The sequence below is a fragment of the Aquila chrysaetos genome, chromosome 21 (assembly GCF_900496995.4).
Source record: "Aquila chrysaetos chrysaetos chromosome 21, bAquChr1.4, whole genome shotgun sequence".
Taxonomy (NCBI): domain Eukaryota; kingdom Metazoa; phylum Chordata; class Aves; order Accipitriformes; family Accipitridae; genus Aquila; species Aquila chrysaetos.
In genome coordinates, this window is record NC_044024.1 from 6,705,410 (window position 1) to 6,731,025 (window position 25,616).

A 25,616-nucleotide genomic window follows, 5' to 3' on the forward strand; every position below is an offset into this window, starting at 1 on the left:
AGCTGTAGTGTAAACATATCAGCTAATAATATTTTAATACACTTTGGTTTTTTGATTGTAAGGTTTATGAATCTTTTTGAACAAAAAAGGCCTATTGACTTGTGCTTGCTTGCTTAAATGTAAATGTATACTTTTTTCCTTGAAGAATTACATTATTGTTTTGTTTTCAACTAACATATATATCAGAATTTAAATACAATCTAAACTTTTACTGAGTATCTCTTAAAGTATTCTTTAGCCTTAATATAAATATTTTATACATTTAGCATATCTGTATTTAGAGATGTTAAGATCATATAATAAATCATACAATTTTCTTTGGGGACATGGGTAAGATATCAAGCAAGTTCTAATTTTTGCTGCGTTTCATTATATTTGCCATCTGTACAATTTTGAGATGTTGCTTTTTTTTGTGTAAGATGTTTTTAAGTGAAGTTTGTGCACAACTATTTTGAATGTCTAAAGATTTTTATTTTTTTTAGGTAGTTATGTCTTGTTTTACACAGACCAGTTATTTCTTGATTAATATTTAATGAGCAAGATACAATCATAAGGGCAAAATAAGATTGTAGATGGAGTGTAATTCTTCAGGGTCTGACAGCAACAAGGAGTTTTGTCTAACTTTTTAATACTGAGAAGACATTCTTCAAATTAGAGACTGTAACAGAGGTGCTGATGTCTGTATTAAATAATTACTGATTTGATTTGATGTTTATATAGTGTTAAAGCTGCGTAAATAAAATAAGCTTCCCGTAATTTCCTCATGCATTTCCATGTTGTGGTATTTTAAGTGTGTTATTTTAAGATCTCAGCTAGTTTAATACAACAAATTTAATATAATGCCTTGTTTGTTTTAGAACCTAGTGAAGAATCTTCCTGAGCAGACAGAACTCAATGCCTTAGCTGAATTAAAGGATGAATATAATGATCTTGCTGAGCCAGAACAATTTGGAGTTGTGGTATGTATTAGTGCAATAATTAACTGGAGAGTTCTATTTTGTCAAATAGATTAAAAAGAAAACTTTTAGGTTTGAATTATTTTGGTTAGTGTTTTTGCAAGTCCTACAGTAGGAAAAAGTTACCATCTATTTACATATTAGGTGTTTTTCTGGAAGAAATTATGGTATGCAATTAAGAGCAACAGGCACTCCTGCGCCAGACCAATCTTTTGTCTGACTGTCTTGTCTTGTATGTTTATTAAACAGTTACGGAGAACACTCTAGGTTCAAGTAGTTAAATTTCCAAGAGTTCATAAAAAAACCCTGATAACTGAATAGCATTGACAACTTTGATAAATTTATTCTGCTGTATCAAAAACTGTAAATACCTGAAAGAGTTAATATGCCCATAATATCTCATGTCATGTTAAAAAAAAAAAAAAAAAAGAGGTGTAGTTTCATGTTAGAACTGTAATTGTGGATCGTATTCTGTTGCTTTTACTAGTGTTCAATACATATATCTATTCCGGAAGTAGGGCTATCAAGTATTACGATGGCTAGAACCTGTCTCTGAAAGAAATGATATAATTTGCATAAGTTACCCTAATATATGCTGGTAGTTAATTGTATGATACTGAGTACCAAGCTAGGAATTGGAAGACTCTTCTTCTGTTTCTGGTCTTCCAAAGACCTGATAGGTCCTTAGGCAAAGTAGTTCCTGTTTTCACTTCACTTTGTCAGTCTAAAAGATTATGATGATGATGATGGCTTCTGTAATGTGTTTAGAATTTCTCTCGAACTCCACAGGAGCTAGGTTTGTTCTTGCTGGATTTTTATGGTGTTATGTACATTAAAATGTATCAAAACAGAAATACAGGTCTATTAAGAGGAAAGAGTGGAACAGCTTTTTACTAAAAAGCTCCGATTTGAGCATAATTTGGGTTCAGAAGTGCCTTTTGAGTGATTTTTGGGGATGGGGACACATTGGAACATAATTTGACCTAATGAGATTTTTGTAGAGGATTTAGAAAATGAAAGATATTAATGACTTCTTATGAAAAACTTTAGGCTATTAATTTTATTTTTTTAAAAAATGGCATAAAGTTGTGAAAATGTTTTATTTCAAAACAAAGATGAGGAATTTTGGTGGAAGTGTGATACATTGGTTAGTCTTATTGCAAGGTCTGCAGTAGTAAAACATTACCATCTATTCATTGATCAGTAACAATCTAAAAATCTCTATACATGTTTGGTACTTTTCTTGAAGGAATTATGGCATGCAATATATATATATATAAAAATACAGTATAATATATTCATATAATACCTTTTAGAGATTAAAATTTATATATAGATATATATTACATGCATATATTCTATATCATGTTTTATATACATGTATGTGTATGTATATAAAAAAAACCTGTTTGAAAGCACTGGATGAATACTTGGTTCCCTCTTTGTCATGTAACACACACTTTCAGAGTGACTAAAACAATGTGATGAAATGACTGTAGTACCTCCAGCCCTACAACAAGATGGGCTTTTGATCCCTGGGAAGGAAGGAAGGCCGGAACAATTGCCCTGTCTACTCTCTGCTTTCTGCTTATTTTTGAAATGGCAATGAGCAAGGGATGCCAGGGAGTGGCTGATTTAACAAATGAATATTTCCTAATTTCCCTCCCACATAAATAATGCCAAACAAGTGGGAAATTACTTAGATTTTGTGCAAGGAGAATATCTGAAATGTGTCTAAGGAAAACACAGAATGGAAGCAAACAAGGTGGAGGCATTAGGACAAATGAAGACTCTGATGTCTATGAATGCTATTCAGTTAACTATTTAAAATAAGCAAAGAAATTCAGGAAATTGTGCATAATGGCCTTGATTTAAAAGACTTTATAGGTATTTCTCCGCTTTACTGCTGTAAATTCCTTTATGTTTCACCCCTGATCTTTAGAACTTGGATCCTTTCCCAAGTTGATCCCTTCTCCTGCCACACATTGCCCTTTTATAAACATACGTACCTTGTCTCATCTGCTTCAGCGTTTCTCCCCTATTCAGTTTTACTGCGTTCCTCTCTATAGCTTTTATATAAAGATATTTTGGGGTTAGTACACTGTTAATCTGCATCCTCCCATCATGCTGCTCTATGGTGGGTAGTAGTAAATTACCCTTCTGCTGAAGAAAGCTGTAACGGTGGCACTGCATTCAATATTCGGCAACCTTTGTGGTCAACAATGTTTTCCTCATATACAGTCAGAATTTCCTGAGCGCCGTCCTGTATTTTGCTTCTTGTCCTACCAGCATGCACCTTCAAGAATCCTACAGTTCCGTCTTCTCTTACCTTCCCTTTCGGTAGCAGCAGATAACAGAGTCAAGAGCAGCTATTCAGAAAAGAACAGGTCTTGTGGATTAACCCTGGTAGGCAGCTAAGCACTGCACAGATGCTTACTCACTTCCCCCTCCCATCCCCAGTGGGGTGGGCAGAGAAGAAAGGAAGAGTGAAGGTGAGAAAACTAATGGGTTGAAATAAAAATAGTTCAGGAAGTGAAGAAGTAGAAGAAGAAAGAGGAAAAAAAACCAAAGGCAAAGAAATAAAGGGAATCACTCACCATCTCCCATGTGTAGACTGATGTAGAGCCAGTTCCTGAGCAAAAGATGGCTAACCTACCTAAACCCCCCTCCTCCATGTTTTATTACTGAGCGTGACGTTAGATGGCATGGGGTATCTCTTTTGTTAGTTTGGGTCATTTGGCTGGCTGTGTCCCATCCCAGCTTGTTGCACGCCCCCAGTCTATTCACTGGGTTGCGCAGAGTGAGAAGTGGAGAAGGCCTTGCCGCTGTGCAAATGCTGTAAAGCAGTAAGGTGTTAACGGCATTGTCTTGGGCACAAGTCTGAAACACAGCACTATACAGGCTGCTGTGAAGAATAATTCACTCTATTCCAGCCAGACCCAGTAAAACAGGATTAGTCAAAGTTTATACTGTTACTGCCAAGGTTTGTGTGCTTTGCCTAGGCTTGCATAGAAGCATATGGTTTTTAAGAACTGGGATAACTGTATCTGACCACTTATGCAGAGATGATGTGCTGGCTGGTTTTTTTGTAGATAAAATTATTTCCCCAGTTTCACCTCTGTGCAGAAGGTATTATGAGAGAGATTCGTTAATGTCTGCAACTTCATTAATCACCTAGTCTGAAATTTTGGCAGGTCATAGGACAGGCAGGATCAGGTTTTGAATTTTGCACTAATTTGGTCGTAGTTGACTAATGGCTTTTTCATTTTGGGTACATGCTATTATGCTGCTGGAAATGAAAGACTGAAAATAAATTCAAGGTGTAATTATTATAGATACCAAAAGGCTCATCCAAGGCAGTGGAAATGTTTTTTGTAAAGTAAAGAAAACCTGCAAAAAATAAGTTTATTTCATTCTTTGCCACACATTTAGCTTCATCTTCGTTGGATGAGTGAGAGTTTGATAAGCGGAAGGATGTAGCTGATACTCTAGTTTAACTGTTTGTGTATGAATGCTCTGCACAATGAGTGTAAATGTCAGTGTAAAACCTAAGTTTTCTGTCATCAAATGTGAAGTATTGAGATAGTAAAAAAACTTAAGGTTATGAGAACACTTGGAGAATGTTTTTGTTCTCATATTCGGAAGATTATTTACCTCCAGTCAGATGACTACAGGTTAGAAGGAATAGTTGTTTTGCTTTGTCTTGATGTAGTGGTAAAACAGAAGTATTTAATGAAGTTGCCAATATACAAGTAGAGCGTATTAAGTGTGCGTAGATAGACTGCTCCAGCGCGGGCTTCCCACGGGGTCACAGCCTCCTTCGGGCACATCCACCTGCTCCGGCGTGGGGTCCTCCCCGGGCTGCAGGTGGAGATCTGCTCCCCCGTGGACCTCCCTGGGCTGCAGGGGGACAGCCTGCCTCACCGTGGTCTTCCCCACGGGCTGCAGGGGAATCTCTGCTCCGGTGCCTGGACCATCTCCTCCCCCTCCTTCTGCACCGACCTGGGGGTCTGCAGGGTTGTTGCTCTCGCATCTTCTCACCCCTCTCTCCAGCTGCAGTTTCTGTTGCACAGTAACTTTTCCCCTTCTTAAATCTGTTCTCCCAGAGGCACTACCGCCGTCGCTGACGGGCTCGGCCTTGGCCAGCGGCGGGTCCGTCTCAGAGCCGGCTGGCATTGGCTCTGTCGGACGTGGGGGAAGCTTCTAGCAGCTTCTCTCAGAAGCCCCCGAGTTACCAAAACCTTGCCATGCAGACCCAATACACAGTTCTTTTGAGGAATGACCAACTACAAAAAGTTGAGAAAGAATGTAAAAGTATTTAATGGAACATTGGTTAGAAAAAATTGCTTAATCAAACATCTCCAAATGGTGATGTTTGCCTTATGAAGGGACTAAGTTTCCTGAAGCTTGTTTCCTTATTGAACATTACCATCTGGTTTAATAAAAAATACTACATTTCTTTATGGGTAGTGATTCTGTGTTCTTTTTAGAGGCCTCTAACTACATTAATACTACTAAAATGCTGGTTTTGTTTCCGATTTTGATTTAATTGAATGATGTGGAAGAAATGCAGCTAAACTTTTAAGCGCTTTACTTGACTGAAGTCCTTCTTTGCTATTTGTCGAATTAATTTCAGTGTTTTGCATTAATAATAATCTTAACCTTGATGTTAAGAAGAATATGTTTAGGAATAGAAGACAGAAAGGCTATCTTAAGTAATATTTAAAATGTGTACACTTTATTTGTATGTAAATTTAGGTATGTTAATTATTAAGAGATGTTAATGGGATAATCACTGCCCATCAAATTTAATAAAGGTTGGAATAAGTTGTTTAAAATTTATGTAGAAAAACCATACTTAGTAAATGATTAAGTTGTTAGAAGAGACCGATTAACTTAATATTTGGATGGTATGTAAATGAAAATTAGAATTGCATTTTCATTTAGATGAAATGTTGAAAACCATTATATATTCATATGTATTTAAATTAGTTATTGGAACTGTTTTTGGAGTTATATCCTGGGATCAAAAAAGGCAACACAACTTCATATAAAGAAAAGCTTGCGTTGATGTTTAAATAGAGCAAGAAAAATAGACTAACTGAATCCATTGTGTAACATTAAATAAGCTAGGCAGAATGTTCTCTGTTATTTAAACATAAAACTTGTGTTTAAGAGTTAATTCTTTTATGACATGGGAACAGCTGCAACTTCAGCAGGGATACTGGCTTTTGGTTTCAGTGCCAGTTGAACATTTTAAATATTATAAAAGCATAAGTCTCATCTGTGTTATAAAGTGTGAGTACCAACCATTGCATGTCAACTCGGAGGACAGGCTGAAAAGAAAAATAAAATCTTTTGCAGTGTTAGTGGTATTTAAACTCAAAAAACTTTTCCCGCTTTTTACCCACTTTTTTAAAAAAAAAAATCTTGTGGTTGTTTTTTTTCAACTTTAAAAAGTTTAGAACTTTTTACCCACTTTACCACCAATTGTGAGTTCTGAATTCAAGTTAAGAAGAGTATTACCACTTTTAAAAAGATCACCCCACAGTTACATGGTGCAAATTTTAGTTAATAACTCTTCAGTGAACCAACAAAACAAGTGACTGGAACTAACCAAAGAATTCTCTTTCTGGTGTGTGTTCTGAAAAAGTGGGAGGGTTTTTTTGCTGGCTTCTAGTGAATGCAAAACTTCCTTCAGCTGTTAAGAACTGGGTTATCAGTAATTTCATTGTTAATGCAAGAGGATAGGTTTTCCTGAGGAGTTGTAGAGACTTGCAGATTCTCTGACCCTTTTTTTGCTGTATAACCAGGATTAGCTATCCTTCCTGGGAGGTAGATTAAGTGGGAAGACTTGTATAAGCTTACTGCACCTGCATTGCTTTAGAGTCATTCAGTCACTTTAATTGATTTTATTTGCCACTTGTTTTGCCTCATTGTAATTTCTAGAGCTGCTGAAGAATTAATCTTTATAGAATATTGCTAGGGAAAAAAAAAGGCAACTTTATTATAGGTAAGAGGCTGAGTAAGTTGTCTTAGTAAGTTGACAAATTCGTATTATAAGAATGTCAGCTTTTTTACTTAGGAAGTGAGGCAAATTTAATTGTGCTTTTTGCCTTTCTCCAATAACCTTTGGTCCTAATTTTAATACAGGGCTTGAGAATTAAATGATGATAATGAAGAATAAAGAACTGAATCAAGAACTTGATTAGGTGGAGAATTCAGACAAGGACCTTTATGAAAGCCCAGAAGGCCAAATAATGACATGCAGTCTGGTGCTTACAGTTGGCTGGAAAAGAAATATCCATTTTCTTGCTTCTTTAACTATTCGCGGTGGAAGCTAATGCTTGCTGTTACATGCACCTATTTGAATGTGTTATTTCTTATATGCCTTTGACACTAATTTTGTAGAACTATAAGCAATTTGACCTTTTTCTAAGTGAATATAATCTTTGCACGTTACCTATTTTCAGATGATTCCTCCAAGTTCAATATGTTTATCAGCCATTGAACATGTGTATTTAGAAACATGCATATGAAAGAAAGCAGGGCACGCTGGGGAAGGAGGAAATAAAATACCATTTGTGGTCATCTTCTATTGATAAGAGCATAATGTATATAAAAATGTTTTGAACTCTAAGGAAACAACCTTCTTGAAACAGCTGTTATGAAATTAAGATACTTTTAAAATATTATGCAGATCAGCAAATGAAATTAAAACTTACTGCTGGTTTGGTAGTCAAACTACCTTGCAAAGCAAAAAAAATGATCAGTGTTCCATGACACTTTACAGCATTAAAAAAAGAAAGGAAGTACAAATTGACTGAAGTGTTACAAAGGATTATTCTTCACAAATGTTTAAGTCACACTGTTCTGTTGGCTTATAGGTGTTTTGTTGGACTCTTTTCAGGATCTAAAGCTTTTGACAACTTTTTTCTGTGCCATTTTCAGTAAAAACAGTAATTGGAGATTGTTCTACAAAAGTTAAAGCAAATTATGTGATTAATTTTAATTTCCATCTACTGCAGCTCAGTGAAGGTAAATCCTTTCAAGGCAGATGTTTTCAGTATGATATTTTGGAAATACAGAATGATTAGAAGAATAATGTTTCAAGACTTTGCATGATGTTGGCTTATAAAGACTCACAGAGAAATTTGTGACAATGGAGAAGTATAAAAAAAAATCGCAAGTTATGCTGAAATCCTGCCTTTCTGATCCTTTCCTTTTCCTTGTTCCTGTCTGATCATACGAATTGTTTGAGACCATCTGGAATGCCTTCATATTTATATTCATTTTGGTATGAATTCATCGTTATTCAGGCCACCCAAGTCTTTCCTGTGAAAGTTGTTGCTGCCGCTTCTGGTAGCGGTCTGGTAGATAATACCAGTAGAAAAATTGTGCTTCCTCAAAGAACCATGGTAAACCTTTGGGTAACAGAGACATGATCACATAAAAATCTTTATGGTTTGATAGTCAAGATCTGTGATTTGTCACATAACAAAGCTTTTCTTTCAGGGGGCACAAAATGCTTCAGGAACACCACTGATAATGAGTACATTGGGGGAGAAATCATTTTGTATTCTGCTAATTAAAATTAGGAGTTAGATTTGGAAGGTAATCATTCTTACATTTAAATGAAAATTTTCAAGTGGTTTAAAAATTCTCAGTACGTATTTTTCTTATTTAAATTTAAATATCTCTTGTGAGTTATAGTCTGCTGCTAAGGAGGAGGAAATATTACTGATCACTTGTGCAAAATATGAAAGACATGGACATATTTGGTAGCTAGTCTAATGAAATTGGTCTTGGGGATTTAAACTAATGAATCACTGTTTTAGATACTTTTCAGTATCTCTGTTGTTTACCATGTTAGAACATTGTGATTTATAACCTCCAATCTTTTTGTCAGATCAGGAAGGAATTAGTCCTATACTATGTCCAAAACATAAAGGTGATAGTATCTTGGGCAATAGTGTTATAAAATTTGTTTAAAAGGACAAGAAGACAAGGGGTTGAAAAGCAGGCAGTACGTTGCCTACGCAGTATGATGTCATGGGATCAGAACTGAAAGGGTATGCCAGAAGTATATCCTTAGTTTAGTATCTAGGTACATTGCTTTTTATATAGAACTTACTGTCATGAATTTCAGCCAAAACCTCTTTCTCCACCTTCTGAATCTGATAATGCTTTGGGATACACGGATTGGGGCTTGTTGATGGTGTGAACTTGAAAAGTCTTAGGATCAAATATGTACCGTAGTGTATCTTTAAAATACCTTTGACCTTATTTGGTAACTATCGATACTGGTAGAATTCATATTATTTATTTTATAACTTGCTGTAAGTGCAGATAATAACTGAACAAAAACCAGTTTGGGTTTCTTTTTAATTAAAAGCTGCAAAAATAAACACCTTGTTAGACGTACCGCTGATGTCATCTGTAAATATCACAATTAACAGCTCCCATCAGTACAATGGCAGAAAATATTTCATGAACAATAGTACTAATGTGACCTGGCTTTATACAAATATCTGACTAGTGAAGCTTGACCTTCTGTGTCCGAAACTCACTTAGATATTCCCATGTCCTTCCACAAGGCTCCCGAAGAATTCATTGTGTATTTCCCCTTTTGCTCTCCCAGTGACCAAGAGCAAGTTGAGAGCTATGCGTCAGCTCAGTAAGAGAGTCTAAAACTGGAAAGGATAATTCTTTAGCTTGAGCAGAATGAGGTGTAACTGGGTTTGTGCTGGTATCAGCACACACGCTTGAGAGATTGTTATTGTACCATTTCTGAGGGAAGAAAAACTGAGAAGCTTAGTTTTAGGAAATTGGTAAATACTGGAGTTCAAGGGTAACTCACTGGAGATGTGATGAAGTGTTTGCCATGTGTACCTTCAGGCTGATCTTTGGTTCTTCTTAACTGGCAGAATTGGCTTTACATTTCCTTTGCTGGGAGGAAGGGTTTTTTGGCAGTGTGCATTTATTGCCAGTGAGTTTAGAATTGACGAGTTGGATGGTTTGGTAACACAGAGCACACTCTTATTTTCAATGTGTTGCTTCACTGAATTTTTTCAGGCAAAGTGTATAATTTGGGGAAAAATACCAGTGGGTAGGTATGGATTCCTGGAAATACAAGATAGGCAATGAAAACATACAGAAACCGTAGTCTTGCTGGCTGCACAATATTGTTTTTTAATATAAGCTGTTTTGCATAAATAAGATCTTTTTTTTTTATGTTCTGATTTAATGTTTCTTATTTTGTAGATGAGTTCAGTGAAAATGTTGCGGTCACGTCTCAATGGGATCCTTTTCAGGCTTATGTTTGATGAGCACGTAAACAATATCAAACCTGACATTATGGCTGTTACACTGGCTTGTGAAGAGCTGAAGAAGAGTGAAAGCTTTAGTAAACTATTAGAGTTAGTGCTGTTCCTTGGAAACTACATGAACTCTGGCTCCAGAAATGCACAGTCTCTTGGTTTTAACATCAGTTTTCTTTGCAAGGTAAGATGAAGCTATAAAACTCTTAAGTGTGGATTCATGAAACTCACGACACATGAGAAAGTACCCTACACAGGGAAAAACATTCAATCAATGTAGTTTACGGACTGCACCTCTGCTTTTAATAACGGATAGACAAATACTTTCTGGAGTATACAAGTGTACTCTTTCTGAAGTATACAAGTAGAACAGCTTTTTTGATCTGAATTTGTTCAACTATCATCTTGTCAATAGAGTATATGTAGAATTCAGAATACGTTAAATAGCTCTAGCTACTTGTCTGTCTTCCCATCTTCTACCCAGCTATCCCTCAAGCAGTGTTACAGAAATAGGTATTTGGGATTAAAGATGAATATTGTTAATCTAAGTTTAACTTCGATTGTGGTGGCAAAATATGGGATGCAACAAGAACTTCAGAACCTGTAGCAGTCAGAATTTAATGTGCGGTGCTTGTTTATTTATATGGTAAAATGTGTGTAAGGCATTGATCTGGACTTGACCATTTCAGTTTGTAAAGTACCTCTGAAAGTATCTTTAAAATAAAGACATGTAACATTTGTAAACAGATGAAAAAAAAAAAAAAAAGAAAGCTAGCATAGGTCTTGCAGAGGAATTTTTCAGTTATTTTTTGTTTGGTCTAATCAGAGGATCCAGGTTTCAAGTCCCTTTTTGGGGCACCATGAGGAAATCTGATGTGTACCTCAAAGAGATTTAACCTTGAGGGGAAAATAATATTTCAGATACACAGCAAGTTTGATCTGACATATTTCACTAGAGAAAGACTGTTTGCTGTAGTTTAATGCAAAGATGTTGCTAACTTCTGATAAAATAAAAACCATCACCTGAGAAAAACTTCCATTCTTTAGTAGCTTTTTTAAAAGAGAGGCCAGGTTGAAGGATTTTTTTTTCATAGATCTAGTGCTGCATTTTCTTTTTGGTAGTAGTGGAATCTGAAGGGAAATTAATGTTTTCAGTAGAAAACTACTTGTTAATGAGGGGGAGGGGAAATGATGACTGTGCATGAATGGTACTCTAGCATAGCATAGATTTGAGAAGGTATTCTTGCATTCCAGGTGATAGATTTATGAATTGCTGTCAATGCAAATCCCCCAGATGTTGACACAGCTAATGTAGATTGAGTAATCCTGCAAATTGTTCTCTACTGAACTGAGTAATTGCTGAAGCATAGCTATCTGTGCTTACGGTTAAATTCCATTTAAAATAACTGAGACAAAAATCTATGACTATTTAATTCAACCTTGCCCTCAAACAAAATCATTTGTTAACTTCTTTTTGTTTTCAAGATAGATACTTGAGGGAAGTGTTCTCCCCTCCTCCCCGTGAGATTTAGAGAAAATACTTAAACGTTCTCTGTAATGAAATGTGGACTGTGCTAGGTATATTTTGTTATAAGGTGATGTCTAAAAATAAAATAATCACAAAGACAGTGATGGTTGTTGGAGCAAAAAAGAAGGTCTTACCAAAATCTAGATATGAAATTGTAACATTAATAGCTCTCTATATTGATTAAACCTTGTGAATTATCATTCATAAGTTCCAGCTCGGAACAAGTCACTTAAGTTAATGGAAATGTAGATAAGTTTCTCTAGTCAGAGTAACATATGCATTGTCTGCAATTTAAATTTGTTGTTTATTACTCGAGTTAAAAGAGATCTTCTGCTATGTAAATCTCCATTTTTCATTGTTTTATGTATTTGCCATTCTAATTTGAATTAGATTAGTATAATAATGTGCTTTTGCAAGAGTTATTTTTTCTTAAATGGTTTTGTACCTGTACTTATGCTTTAGTATCATATCTAGAGAAGTAACCTTGTACTCCTTTGATGTTTAACTTTATAAATAAGAGGTATTTACACAGTTAGTATTTGCAATGGATTTTTTTTCTTTTTAATTGCTCTAAGAATCCAAATTTATATTTGGGTAATGACTCTTTTTTTTTTTTTTTTTTAATGCATTGATTATTTTCAACTGATAATTGCATTTGGTTTCTTTGTTTAATAGCTTTCAAATTCTGCCTTCCTGTTTTCCACCCAAAATAGTAAGATGGCTTTATTGGCTTTGTGCTATTAACTAAGACTACAGTCTGGCAGGCCTTTATTAACTGTTGTGAATAGTACAAAATATTAAACTGTATCAGATGGTAGTATCTTTTATAAGCACCAGGTTTAATACTTGTCTACAGCCACTTACAGCTTTATTACATTATTCAAACAGTCTCAAAATTTATGATTGTTAGTCAATAATTGGCCTTCACTGTGAAAATAAAAACTTCTGTATGTGTAAGCATGGTAGGGTGAGTGTATTGTCCTGTTTACTGAAATCTTGCTGTGAATTAAAATTTCTAATTTACATTTCTTGGCTGAAGAACACAGTAAGAGAAATAAGTAACAGCACAAACAAGGTAGCAATCTGTTTGCCAGTGTCATGTGGCTTACATGTTTTTGCACTGTGGGGCATCTGGATGCTACTAAATTTTGAAGGCTATCTGAACATTGAAAGATTATTTTAATTATTTTTTTAATTTTTTTTTTGTGTGGTGGCCATTTGAGAAGGCAGTGTTACGATATTAGAGGTCTTCCTTGAATAATTTTCAGGTGTCTTCATTTCTTTTCCCACGGAACGTATTTCAGTCTTCAAGCTTGTCTAGAAGAATTTGGGAGCCTTTATTTTGCATTTTGATAGAATACCTGTAAAGTATAAAAATTACTAACTTATTTTAATATTTTGTGAAATATTTTGTGCCCCGTCTATTTTTATGTATGGAACCATGACGAGCAATAGGATGTTGCAATTTAGAAGTCCCCCTTCCATAACGTCAGGTACATTGTTAGAGTGGAGGTCAGATATAATGTGCCAAAGAAACTTTGTCCTAATTTTTGTTTTGTTTGCCATGAAACCTGCTACTTATTTTAATTTTTCTTAACAACTTTAGAATGAGGAGAAGAATTTCTTACCAGTTTTAAACATTACTTGCCTAAAGTTAGAACTGCTTCAATAGGAGTTTTACAATCAAACAAGACCATCTGGCTTTATGTTTTAAAATGTTGGTCATTTCTTTGTCTAATTTTTTTACTTTTTTTGGTGACTCTTCCTGTAAGATGCTTGATGGGACAAAGTAAGATATAAGTTAAACTACAGTATTATCCTCTGAATATTAGTATTCTGGAAGGACTTCACCTGTTATGTGAAGAGAATTTATGATAAATCTAGCGAACTGTGACTCATATGTTAGTTTTTAGCAGTTCTTTACTGCAGGTTGATGTTTTGCCCAGAGACAAGGATTTAAGTCTCAGAAAAAATAACCAGAAAACATATTAGGATAAGGGGAATCAAACCAGTGGATAATTCAATCAATGGGTTTTAAAGGCTTGATGTTTCTAAGTTTTTAGTTTGTGGTTTGGTTTTTTGGTTGGTTTTTTGTTTGTTTTCCTTTTTTCTTTTTTAGACCAGTAATTTATACTATCTTTAATGTCAGTGGACTTTCTGCCCATGATAAGAGAGCTTTTAATTTTTTATTTATTTTTTTTTTTAGCCAGCTGTCAGCAGGGTAGTACACATGTCTATGTGTACACATTTCTATGTGCAGAATACGCATAGAGTTGTTTTACTGATGAGGTATCCTAAGGTGATGAATTTACTTTTCAATAAAACCTGATTTTTGTATCGATTTTTTTTTTTTTGTCATCCTTGAACAATCTTAAAATTAATTGTTTAGTAGATGTAGTATTTGCGTTCTATGAGCTGAAAAAATAAAAGAAAAAAGGCAGATATTGATCTGGGATAAATGTTTGGTATTATAAAATAAATGTTCTTAAAACAGAGCTCGTCATTTCATACACAGAAGTCTGTTATTGTGTAACAACCATTATTAAAACATGACAAAGAAATTAAAGAAAGGAAAGCATGAATTCAAACCTGTCTGGTCATAGCTAAAAAGCTAATGCCTGTAGAGTAATTGCAAATCCTTAAAAACAGATTATCTTTCTGGATGTTATATTGCAGTGTATGATGTTATTGAAGAAAGAAATGATTTGTAAACAACCTTTGGCAGAAGGCAGAGAACTTAATTTGGTTCAAATAAGAGAGATCAACATTAGAATTCATGCGCTGTCTCGAGACTGGCAAGCAGTAACAGCTATTCTGATGTATGCACTAGCGCATTCACGATTGCTTAAGTGTTAAGTGCTCTGTGAAAATATAAATATGGCAGAAAAAGTGGTAAACTTCAGGGGGGCTGCTGTAGTAATTCACTGAAGGTAAATCTTTTTACCTGCTGCTGCATTTGATTACTATATATGAATGATCCAACTGCTATTCTGAACCCCTGTTGCAGCAGTTACTATCTCTTATCAAGGACAGGAGAACCCTCATAGTTCTGTAAAGTTATGCTAGGCAGAAATTTAAATGAAAGAAAAGAGGTTTGCTTTAAGCATATGTAGGGTACAATATGTTCTTTCTGTGGTGAATTAATGTAAAGACTAGCAGCAAGCATGCCTTTGTTTTAATAAAGCTTTTGGAGTATTTTAGCTGGATCAATGTGTATTTTATATAATAAGCAATATTATGTTACTTCTTGTCCATACTGCAAATAGTACAGGACAAGCTGTTTATCTAGTTTGAATATTACCGACTAGTATATATTTATTAATTGTCTACCAGCCCCTTTTCTGTTAAGGTGTGAAAGATTTCTAGGATATGAAAAGTTATATAATCTCATAAAAATCAACAGAAAGTTGTTGCGGTTTTTAATAGCTATAATAATCAAATATCACTCTACTGGTAGTTAAAACATACATACATTTTTCCTTATGTTGGCTGTCACTTTTAACCTTCACAGCTGAAAACTTAAGACAAAAGTTCCTGTTTAAAAAAAAAAAAGCAAATTCTGAAAGTGGGTTATGGTGTGATTTGCATGTATTAAATGCTTTACCAAGATACTACCTGTAAAGGGAGATTTTTGTTATATTGATGTTATTTCTGAGCTACAGACCTAAACGTTATATTCGGTATATTACTTGATTTGAATGGGTGCACTGTGAGTATATGTTCTGTGCATATTAGTCTTTAATTCTTTCCCAATGAATCTGATAGTATTGACCACTCGAATTGATGCTTCAACATTCAGCTGGAAGCTGCTTTGTGTTGGCTACACTTATCTTTGTGTTGGCTACACTTATCTAGTGATTTTTTTTTTTTTTTTTTACTAAATGTGTTATTCCCAAATTCTGTGTCTCAGATAAAAACCGACCATAGAATCAAAACCTGTATTTGAAATTTTTCACATTGCAGTGTTAGTGTCATCTTTAAAAATAAATAATTGAAAAACCTTAAGTCAGTGACATGCATTGTTAATGTTTTGCAAATGCCATATATACAGACACTGCTTTGTAAAAGCTTTTATGTTCCAGTGTGTTAACACTACTAAAGTTGTAGGAGTAAAGCAATTATTTGTATTCCAAATGGTGAATTTCATTACTGTTGGTGAGTTTTGTTGGTTTACTGAGTCTCAGGGAACTATTATGACTTCTCTAATATGGTAATGCTTTGAGAATTAAAAGGATGAAATACAGAGGACATAATGGAAAACCATTTGAAAGGCAGGGATTTTTAGGATTCACAAACTTGTGTTCCAATACATGTATTTATTAGGTGGGAAGCAAAATCCTTTTTTTTAACCTATTGTATTTGGTTTTGTTTTTAACATATCTAGGTCACTAGCAAGGAAATTCTGGCTACTTCTAAAGATGTGACCCTTTGTACAGTCCACCTTTTCCTTTTGCACTGATTTAAGTCCATATGTAACTGGAGTCGTGAGGCTGGAACACTTAGGACTGTGAAATGGGTGTCACTTTTCCTTTTTTGCTCCCATACTAACCCATAATATCACTTGGAATTTACAACCCATAGAATATTTCATTGAAGTATGTGTTTTTGAGTTGTCTCTTAAGATGTATTTAAGAGCCACCATACTTTAAAAAAAACCAAAAACGTTTTAATCATTCTTTACTGTGAATCTTAGCTTCAGTTATCATCTGTGAAAGTAATGAGTAAAAGTACAAGTAATGAAAAGAAGGGGGGAAAATATTGATTTTTTTTTTTTTTTTGCATGTTTTGCTCTTAGTCTGCTAATCCAAATAAGACATTTCTTTAGTTGAAAAGACATTGACTAAATGTCAGCTGCCTGAGTTGTTTTTTTAAATAGCAGTCTTTTGATGAGAAACTAGATATTTAGTCTTGATTTTCTGTTTATTAACCTTTTAACGTAGCAGAGGCCATAAGTGTTTTTTGTTTGTAAGTCTAGCATTTTAAACTTGACCTTTCCCAGAGCTCTTGCTTATAAAAGGACAGTTTAGCTTTATGCTGAAGGAAAATAATGGTGTTGTAAAGTTGATTTTGCATTTAACGCGGTGATATTGTTACGTGCTGCATGCAAAGTCCTGCACTTGGGACAGGCTTAAACTGCTGCAAAGGTTTTGTCTTGAGAGCAGGAGGCAACTGTGCAGAAAACCTGGAGTCTGTCCTAGTACAAAAACACGAGTCAGTCGTGTGCCCTGGCAATAATGAAGGCTAACGGCATCCCTGGCTTTGTTGATAGGGGCATAGTCAAGAGATCACAGGTAGTGAATTTTTTTGCTCTTAACTAAAAACTTGCTGGGTTGCATCTGGAACACAGCGTTCAATATTCTGTAGAAAAAATCTTTTTTGTTGATAAACTTGAGTGAAGGACCACCAAGCTGGTCAGGGGCTGGAGCACTGAGGAAAGGCTGATGGAACTGGGCTTGTCCAGCCCAGAGAAACAAAGGTTTTGTGGGGGGGAACCTGTAGCAACCTTCCAATAATACCACGTAAGTTACTGTGAAGGTGGAAACAAGCTTCTTAGCAAAGGGTCCAGCGAAAGAATGAGAGAGAGAGGTCATAAATTGAAACTAGGGACACTTTAACTGGATATGAGAAAAACAAATTTCACTTTCTTAAAAGATGACTTTTAAATTCAAAATACCCAGAATTGTCTTTTCCATAGAGTAGAAAATGTTAAATTCTACCCAAGAGTAAAAAGGGATAGGAGACAAAAATACAAGTGTACTCTGTGAATACAGAGTATGTAAAGACACAGCCGTGCTGTTGTTAGCATTCCAGTTCCTATCTTTCATTTCTATTTTTATATTTAAATAATATCTGCTAAACTACACTCAAAACCCACCTAGTTTCCCTATCTTCTCATTATATTAGTAGGCTTAGAACTTGATTTTTAAAGTATATATTGATTCTAAAGATCAGAGCTACATGTTACCGATTGTGTCTCTCAGCTTTTGAAATTGTGGATGAATGTAGCTGAGATGTTTCTCGATTGGGCCCAAGAAGTGAATTTGATGCAGTTGTTTATGATCTGAATGACTGTTTACTACAGGTTTTAAACAACTCAGCAGGTGCTAATATTAACTCATGTTAATATGATGTTACTGTTGGTGACAAAACATGTTTCTGTTGTAGTCTGAAGGCAAAATAATTTTGTTCATTTAGAAAAAAAAATGCTTTAGCCACTTGATGATGTCAGAGAGATCAAAGACTGTAAATCTCTCGGTTCTTGTTCACAGACAAATTGGAATGCAATTTCTTTCTACCATGCAGATGTTTAGCCACTAAATCTACAATTTTTTCAAGTTGGAAAAACTTCTATATATGTAACACATTAAAACCTTTTAACTGCATACCATTACTGAGCATTGTTTAGTCTTTAATCACCGAATCGATATGAATTAAATTGCTTTCTTAATTGCCTAAATACCTTATATTTTTAAAAGCCTGTTTTTCGACTGCACTCGTTTATTCTTAACAGGGTAATCCTTAAAGCTGAAAGGCCTGTATTAAATTGAACATCGATGGCAAGCCTGTCATGAGGATTATAGAATTAGAACTTCTAGTGATTTAGAGAATGAGAAAACAAATAGGAGATTTTACACACACATTTATGTATTCTTCTTAAATAAATCCTTGATTTCATTTGTTGTGTATGTTGTAGCTTCTGTATAAGAACTGTACTAGATGAGTTAGTAAAATGTGGTTTAAAAAAATCTTTACAGATATACTTGTAATACTAATTCTCTATAAGAAGTGAAGTAGACTCATCTCAAACTCTTGCATACACCTACTTTCTCTATTGCCTTTGTAAATAAGGGGTAATGTCTACTTCCACTAAATCTTCAGTCAACTCAGACATTCATTCTTTATGTTTGCATAAAAATGGAGAAACTAAATTTGGACTTAAATTCATTTTCTCATTCTCTTAAGTTCATGATGTTCCTTTGCATATACACATGCGCTCTGCCATGGGATTTAGCCACGTGTATCTATGTTTACTTGGAAATTTGCCACTAGCCCTGTATTTTAACAGTTATTTCAGAATTTTTTTTTTTAAATAATAAATTGATTCTAGCAGTTAATGCACTTAGATTAATGGAGAACAGAGGGTCTTACAACCTTCAAGAAGACTACTTTATTTTAGACCACTGAAAATCGCCTCTGTCATTGAGAGGATAGTGAAAATACGCAACTACCTATTTCTTCACACTGTGCACAATTTTCATGCAGCTTTTCATAAATAAGACTGGATGTACTATATTTCCTTTACCAGCAGTTAGGATTACCTTTGCTTTTCTGTTGTCATTTTGTATTCCGGTAAGGTGGACTGCATTTATTTCGTGTGCCTGTATAGAATTTGTGTGAAAGTCTTTAGGATAGAGAAGTATGGTTTAGATTTTGCTGGAATAAAAAATTGTGGATTTATGACAAGGAGTTTCTTTAACTTGACTGGTAAAAGAGCAAATTCTGACTTTTAGCATGCTGTCCAGCTATGCAGCATTTCAGAGGGATTCCTTTAGAAATCTGGCAGTGGGGAGCATTGAAGGAATGAACTACATTCTGTTCTGTTTAATCTCTGTTCACAGCTTTTTTTTTTTTTTTTTTTTATCACAGCGAGCATTCTGAACTGGCATTGCTAAAATCTCAGAACTTTAGGGTCTGTCTGCAGGTTTTGTACTCAGCATAATTAATTATTCTATAAAAAAAATAGCATGGGGATAGATTCCCTTTGTAGTCTTAAATTATAAAGAATTGGAAAAATTTCATTTTTTAAATAATTTATTTTATTTGCAGGCAACAAGTGTAGGTAACTTTTTTGTTAATGAGTTTACATCTGCAATATTCACTTTTATTTAAACATTTTACTAAAAAAAAAAAAGTAATTTTTTTTCCCCCTCTTTGTTTTCTCCTGTGTTCACTTTCTAGATTCGAGATACTAAATCATCAGATCAGAAAACAACCCTATTGCATTTTCTGGCAGAAATCTGTGAGGAGAATTACCGGGACATCTTAAAATTTCCAGAAGAATTGCAACATGTTGAGAGTGCAAGTAAAGGTAAGCAAATAGATAAAGCACCTGAAGGTAATAGCTGTTTGCTTTGACATTAAATACTTCCAACGTTTCATTTTAGATTGTAGGGTTATGTAACCTGTAAGCGTTGATAATCCACGTGGATTTTGCTTTTCTGGTATTTATTGACCTGAGAAAAAGCGAGGAAGGGAAAAACAGTAATAAAGTAGCTTTTCTTGTGAAGTAGGCTGTGGAAATAATACAGCGTATTTCAGTGAAGTACTTAAAAAAATCACATATCGGAAGCTGTGTAAGCAGTGTAATGATGATGTTTAGTTTACCATTAAGCCTTTGAAGTCTTGTTGCTTGAGAGTGAACACCCGTGTGTGCGCGCGTGCATATGTGTACGCACACAGTATGTGTCTCATCTTAACGCTTGATTTAGCACCTGAATAGAGAATAACAAATACGCTTTCTAAAGATCCCAGACTGTATATGAAATATATAGTTTAATTATACTGTACAGTCAATGGTTAATAGTGATTTTATTCTTGGTCAGTCAGCAGTATAGCTTGGTGAATGTGGTAGAAAAGAATTCATTTGTTGGATGTCTTTTTATGTGAAATATGCTGTGCTGCTTGGCGCACTTGTTGCTTAACTGTTGAAAGCGAAGGCTATGTTATAGCGCTTGATGAAGGTGAAGCAAACTGTTTTATTTTGACTGGTCACTACTGATTCATCCGAAGATAAATATTTGGGGTAGCACAAGAATATGACGGGAAAGAGAGGGGGAAAGGAGTTGGATACATTTTTCCGCCAGCTCTATCTAGGTTTTCTCTTGAAAATTTTTGTCTCCTGTTCTTCAGTGTTATCAGTCAGTGTCTCTCTTCAGTGCAGTGGTTAGCTGTTAGATAGATACTTTTTTTAATTAGGCCATAATTTCCTTTCAGTTTGTCTTCTATATTAAACTTTGGTCTAGCGAGAGCAGAACTCTTGTTTCCCCAAGGACTTGGGGAATAGTTCATCAGTCAACCTAACTTTGCAATTGTTTCATCTCCAGCTTATTCACAGATTTATGTGGTTGTCATACAATTTTTATGCTGTTTCTCAAACTTTGCCAAGTACCTTTCCATGGGTTTTTTTCTGCATATAAACTAAATTTTATTTGTATTGATTAAATGTCTTCTTGCTTCACATTCCTCTTTGCTGCTGAATACTTCAGTGGCACAAATCATAGAATGGTTTGGGTTGGAAGAGACTTTAAAGCTCATCTAGTTCCAACCCCCCTGCCACGGGCAGGGACACCTTCCACCAGACCAGGTTGCTCAAAGTCCCATCCAACCTGGCCTTGAACACTGCCAGGGATGGGGCACCCACAACTTCTCTGGGCAACCTGCTCCAGTGTCTCACCACCTTCCCAGTAAAGAATTCTTTCATAATATCTAATCTAAATCTACCCTCTTTCAGTTTAAAGCCATTAACCCTTGTCCTATCAGTACACATCTTTCCTGTAGGCCCCCTTTAAGTACTGGAAGGCCACTCTAAGGTCTCCCCGGAGCCTTCTCTTCTCCAGGCTGAACAACCTCAACTGTCTCAGCCTGTCCTCCTAGGGAAGGTGCTCCAGCCCCCTGATCGTCTTCGTGGCCCTCGTCTGGACCCACTCGAGCAGGTCCATGTCTGTCTTACGTTGGGGGCCCCAGAGCTGAACACAGTACTCCAGAATGCCTACTGACAAAATGGAACTGGTCTGTCTATGTAGGTTTGAGGATGGTTTTGTGTTTTAAGGCAGTATAGAGACTGAAAAGGTAACTTGTACATTACCATCGTGAATGTACCTGTCCCGGTTTCGGCTGGGATAGAGTTCATTTTCTTTCTAGAAGCTGGTATAGTGCTATGTTTTGTGTTCAGTATGAGAATAATGTTGATAACACACTGATGTTTTCAGTTGTTGCTAAGGAGTGTTTAGATGAAGTCAAGGACTTTTCAGCTTCTCATGCCCAGCCAGCGAGAAGGCTGGAGGGGCACAAGAAGTTGGGAGGGGACACAGTTGGGACAGCTGACCCAAACTGGCCAAAGGGGTATTCCATACCATGTGATGTCATGCCCAGTATATAAACTGGGGGGGAGCTGGCCTGGGGGAATCGCTGCTCAGGAACTAAGTGGGCGTCAGTCAGCGAGTGGTGAGCAACTGCGTTGTGCATCACTTGTTTTGTATATTCCAATCCTTTTTATTGTTATTGTCATTTTATTATTGTTATTATTATAATTCTTAGTTTCTTCCTTTCTGTTCTATTAAATTGTTCTTATCTCAACCCACGAGTTTTACCTGTTTTTTCCTGATTCTCTCCCCCATCCTACTGGGTGGGGTTGGGGGGGTTGAGGAGAGTGAGTGTGTGGCTGTGTGGTGCTTAGTTACTGGCTGGGGTTAAACCACGACAGTACCACAGTACCACATATATATATACATACATACAGATATAGATATAGATATATATATATATATATATAAATAAAGGTGCATGCGTAAACAGTGTACAGCTGGCTGCTTACATCTGAGCACTACTATGGATATTACACAGAGAATTTATACAATTGCTATTAATTTTGCTGTTTGCTGTCAATGTTGTTTGTTCCTAGTCTCTGATATGGAGGCAGGTACCCCTCAAACTGACTTTTTTTTTTAGTTCTTTTCTCGCCCAACCTTACCCAGTAAGTGTCACTGGTCCAGCCAGTGTGTTCTCAAGGACTTACAATAGAGTAACATAGTGAGTAATTTTTTTTTATGCAAATAGCAGTTTGTCATCTTATCTAAATTCCAGAAGTGTTTTCTACCACTTGATAATTCTTTTCTGGAGGTGATTTTTTTTTTTTTTTTTTTAAGTTTAATCTTTTACTTCCTGCATATCTTAAATTCTTTACAAAGCCTTATGGTTTACCAGGCACATTTGATGATCTTTTATTAATTTTCTCTTGTGGCTAACATAACCTTGCAGCTTTGAGGTTTTATAGGTTGATTCAAAGCCTCTGATGTTCTGTAACTTGACTCGAGGAATTAAACCAAAATAGTTAGTAAAGTTTAGTCAAGCTATAGCATCCAAAAGAGAGAAAGCATATTAATGGAGCAAAGTCGCTTATAATCCTGATGCTTAGAATACATGTGAAAAAAAGGTTTTATTGCAGTTAAATTTGTTTCATTCTGTAAGATAAAAGCTCATTATGTTTCCTATAAACAGCGCTGACTTCTAATCAGAAGCATAAACTACTGTTCATTTTTAATGACCAAAACTTCCTTTTCAGCCCTTCTCTGCTTTCTGTAACAAAGCAGATTTTTGGCAGAATAAATGTGATTTGTGCAACTTGCTTCAACTGTTCCCCGTGGTACTTTTTGGTTTTTGTTTAATTGTAATGTTCATCTGCTCTGTCATGTGTGGTCATTTTTTCTGTGTAGGAAGTTAACGTGCTTAGTGTGTAAGAGAAGATTTTCACTTCCTATTTATTGTTTGGTGTTTTATAAACCAGTGGTTTCAGGGATGGACAGTTGGGTTTATTTTTCCTGTAGGAGGTTTCTTTTGGAATAAATTGGCTACAGATATGAGGACATTGGCATCAGTTAGTTATACATAAAATAGAAGGAAATCTACCAGCAAATATTATCTCTGTATGAATTGAAAATAAGGAAATATGAGCTAAAGAGGTGACAGTCTGATTACTTGAGATGTATACTTCTTTTTAGGCAGAAGGCAGCCTCATAGTTTGAACTGTACATAAAATTCCAAATACAAGACTTATCACAATCAGCTGCTTTTGAATCTTGGGTGCATTTTCTCAGTTCCACATAAATAAAAAGAAACTCTTGTTTTGCTTTCATTTTCACGTAAGAATAAAGAACCAGCATCTGAACAATGGATGATTTTTTCTTTTAACAAATAGCAGATAAAGCATAAAACTGGATTTTAATATGAAAAGGTCAATGGGATTAGATGAACTGCCCCTGCATGTACTAAAATCTTTGATAATCTGATATTAGATGTAATAAAATATTTGATCTTTTTAAAGATGGAAGATCAACCTAGAGGTTTATGAAAAGTAAAAATAAATTAGGAAACAGTTTTATTCTAGAAAGTATAAGCAAAGGTCAAACTGATTAACTATCAAGAGATTATTGGAAAAGCATTCCTTCTTACTTGAAGCAGACTGTATGAAAGGGAAACCAATAAAAAAATCACAAGATTGTGACAAACTGGATTCTTCGATGGAAGTGATATTCACTTACCTTCCCCCAGTCTGCAGTGTTTTCCTCTTGTTCCCCGACTGTTGAAACTATGCAAAGCCATTTTTCATATTTCTACTTTGTTCACTTTACTTGTTATTCCATTTGCTGCTTTTCATGGTATTTGCTCTTACCATCCTATAATCTGTGATTTTATTAAATACCTGACAAATTCCTATCCCTTTCTGCAGGTTCAGTCAAACATAACCTCAAAACAAATACAAGAGGTACCTTACTAAAGTCAGATAACCAGTTTGGGATTTCTAAATAAAGTCATGTTGTAAAAAGTATAATTTGGAATTCCTTAGAAAAGATACATATTTTTTAACTTGAACCTCCTCTGAGTGTCAAGCCTCCCAGAAATCATAAAAAAGAAATATGTAACGTGCAAAATTAAGAGGAAGAACATCATACATGTATTTTATAACAACTTAATTTCAGATTTTAAACGAGCAACAGTTATTAATCACAGTTCATGGTTTAAACGTTGTGCCTGTATTTAAAATAAAACATAACCTTATCTTTGTCAGTTGAACATTGTGTCCAGCTCCTCCTAAGTTTAACAGTTCCTGTCATACTTATGTTACCTACTTGCTTTGTCTGCCAACAGTGGGAATTGCTAGGCTGTGTGAAGTCACATGAAGTTTTGTGAGCTTGTGTTGTCCCACTGGTGTTTACTTCAGAAACGATTGGATATAGAATGCTGTTATCTGTCGTTGGCCATTGGCCATTCTCTGTCTTCTCCTGACATGTTGGACAAGTTAAAGTGATACCTTGTATGTATAGATGGAGTATGGATTTTGGGGTTAGCTGAGCAGTTATGTAGGGCTCCCAAGAACAGCTAAACTCCAAGTGAAGGGCTGAGCTTAACTGTGAATGCAGTTTAGATAATAAAGTCTCTTTCAGAAATAATGAGGGTTTTTTCCAGTGCTTAACATACAGAATTATGTGCCTGATACAAAGGTATACTACTTAATAATTCTTTTAAAGTATTGTTAAAAGAAACACAGAGCATTCTGAGTAAAATCAAGTGAAATATGCCCTGGGGGAGGTGAATTATGCCTGTGTAGTAGACTAGAAAGTACTAATAACAGGAACATATATTTCTCACTCATGTTGACACAAAAAATTTATTTCTTTAATTTGCAAGCATATGGTTCTGATGGTTGAGGCATCTCTCTAGAAAGGACATTAGCAATCAGAAGCACTGAGGAATGCAAATATGTAATACTTAATATATTATTACAAATACTGTAAGAAAATATTAATTTTTAAATTCTGTACAAGTACTTCACTGTGATTTAAAGCCGTAATTTTAGAGCGGGGACAGTATTTTAAAACATTCTGTGCCATTGTTGCTTTCAAGCATAGCAGTTTAAAACCTACTTATAAGTACTAGTCATTTTTCTGTCAAACAAAAGTTTTATAGTTTGTTGCAGTAGAAGAGACTGTGTTTTTACAAAGAGATCTGCAGTATTTTCCACCTTGCGTAGTTTAA

At 35.2% G+C, this 25,616-nt stretch overlaps 1 protein-coding gene across 6 annotated transcripts in view; it reads left to right on the forward strand.

The window, feature by feature from the left end:
• The window catches only part of DIAPH2 (diaphanous related formin 2), a 266,541-nt gene that overhangs the window by 97,733 nt on the left and 143,192 nt on the right, over positions 1–25,616 (forward strand). For all 6 annotated transcript variants that reach the window (XM_029996684.2, XM_029996681.2, XM_029996680.2 and 3 more), the window contains 3 exons: positions 858–959; positions 10,221–10,460; positions 19,764–19,893. In XM_029996684.2, coding sequence (XP_029852544.1) covers positions 858–959; positions 10,221–10,460; positions 19,764–19,893 — 472 coding nt within the window. The remainder of the gene's footprint in view (positions 1–857; positions 960–10,220; positions 10,461–19,763; positions 19,894–25,616) is intronic.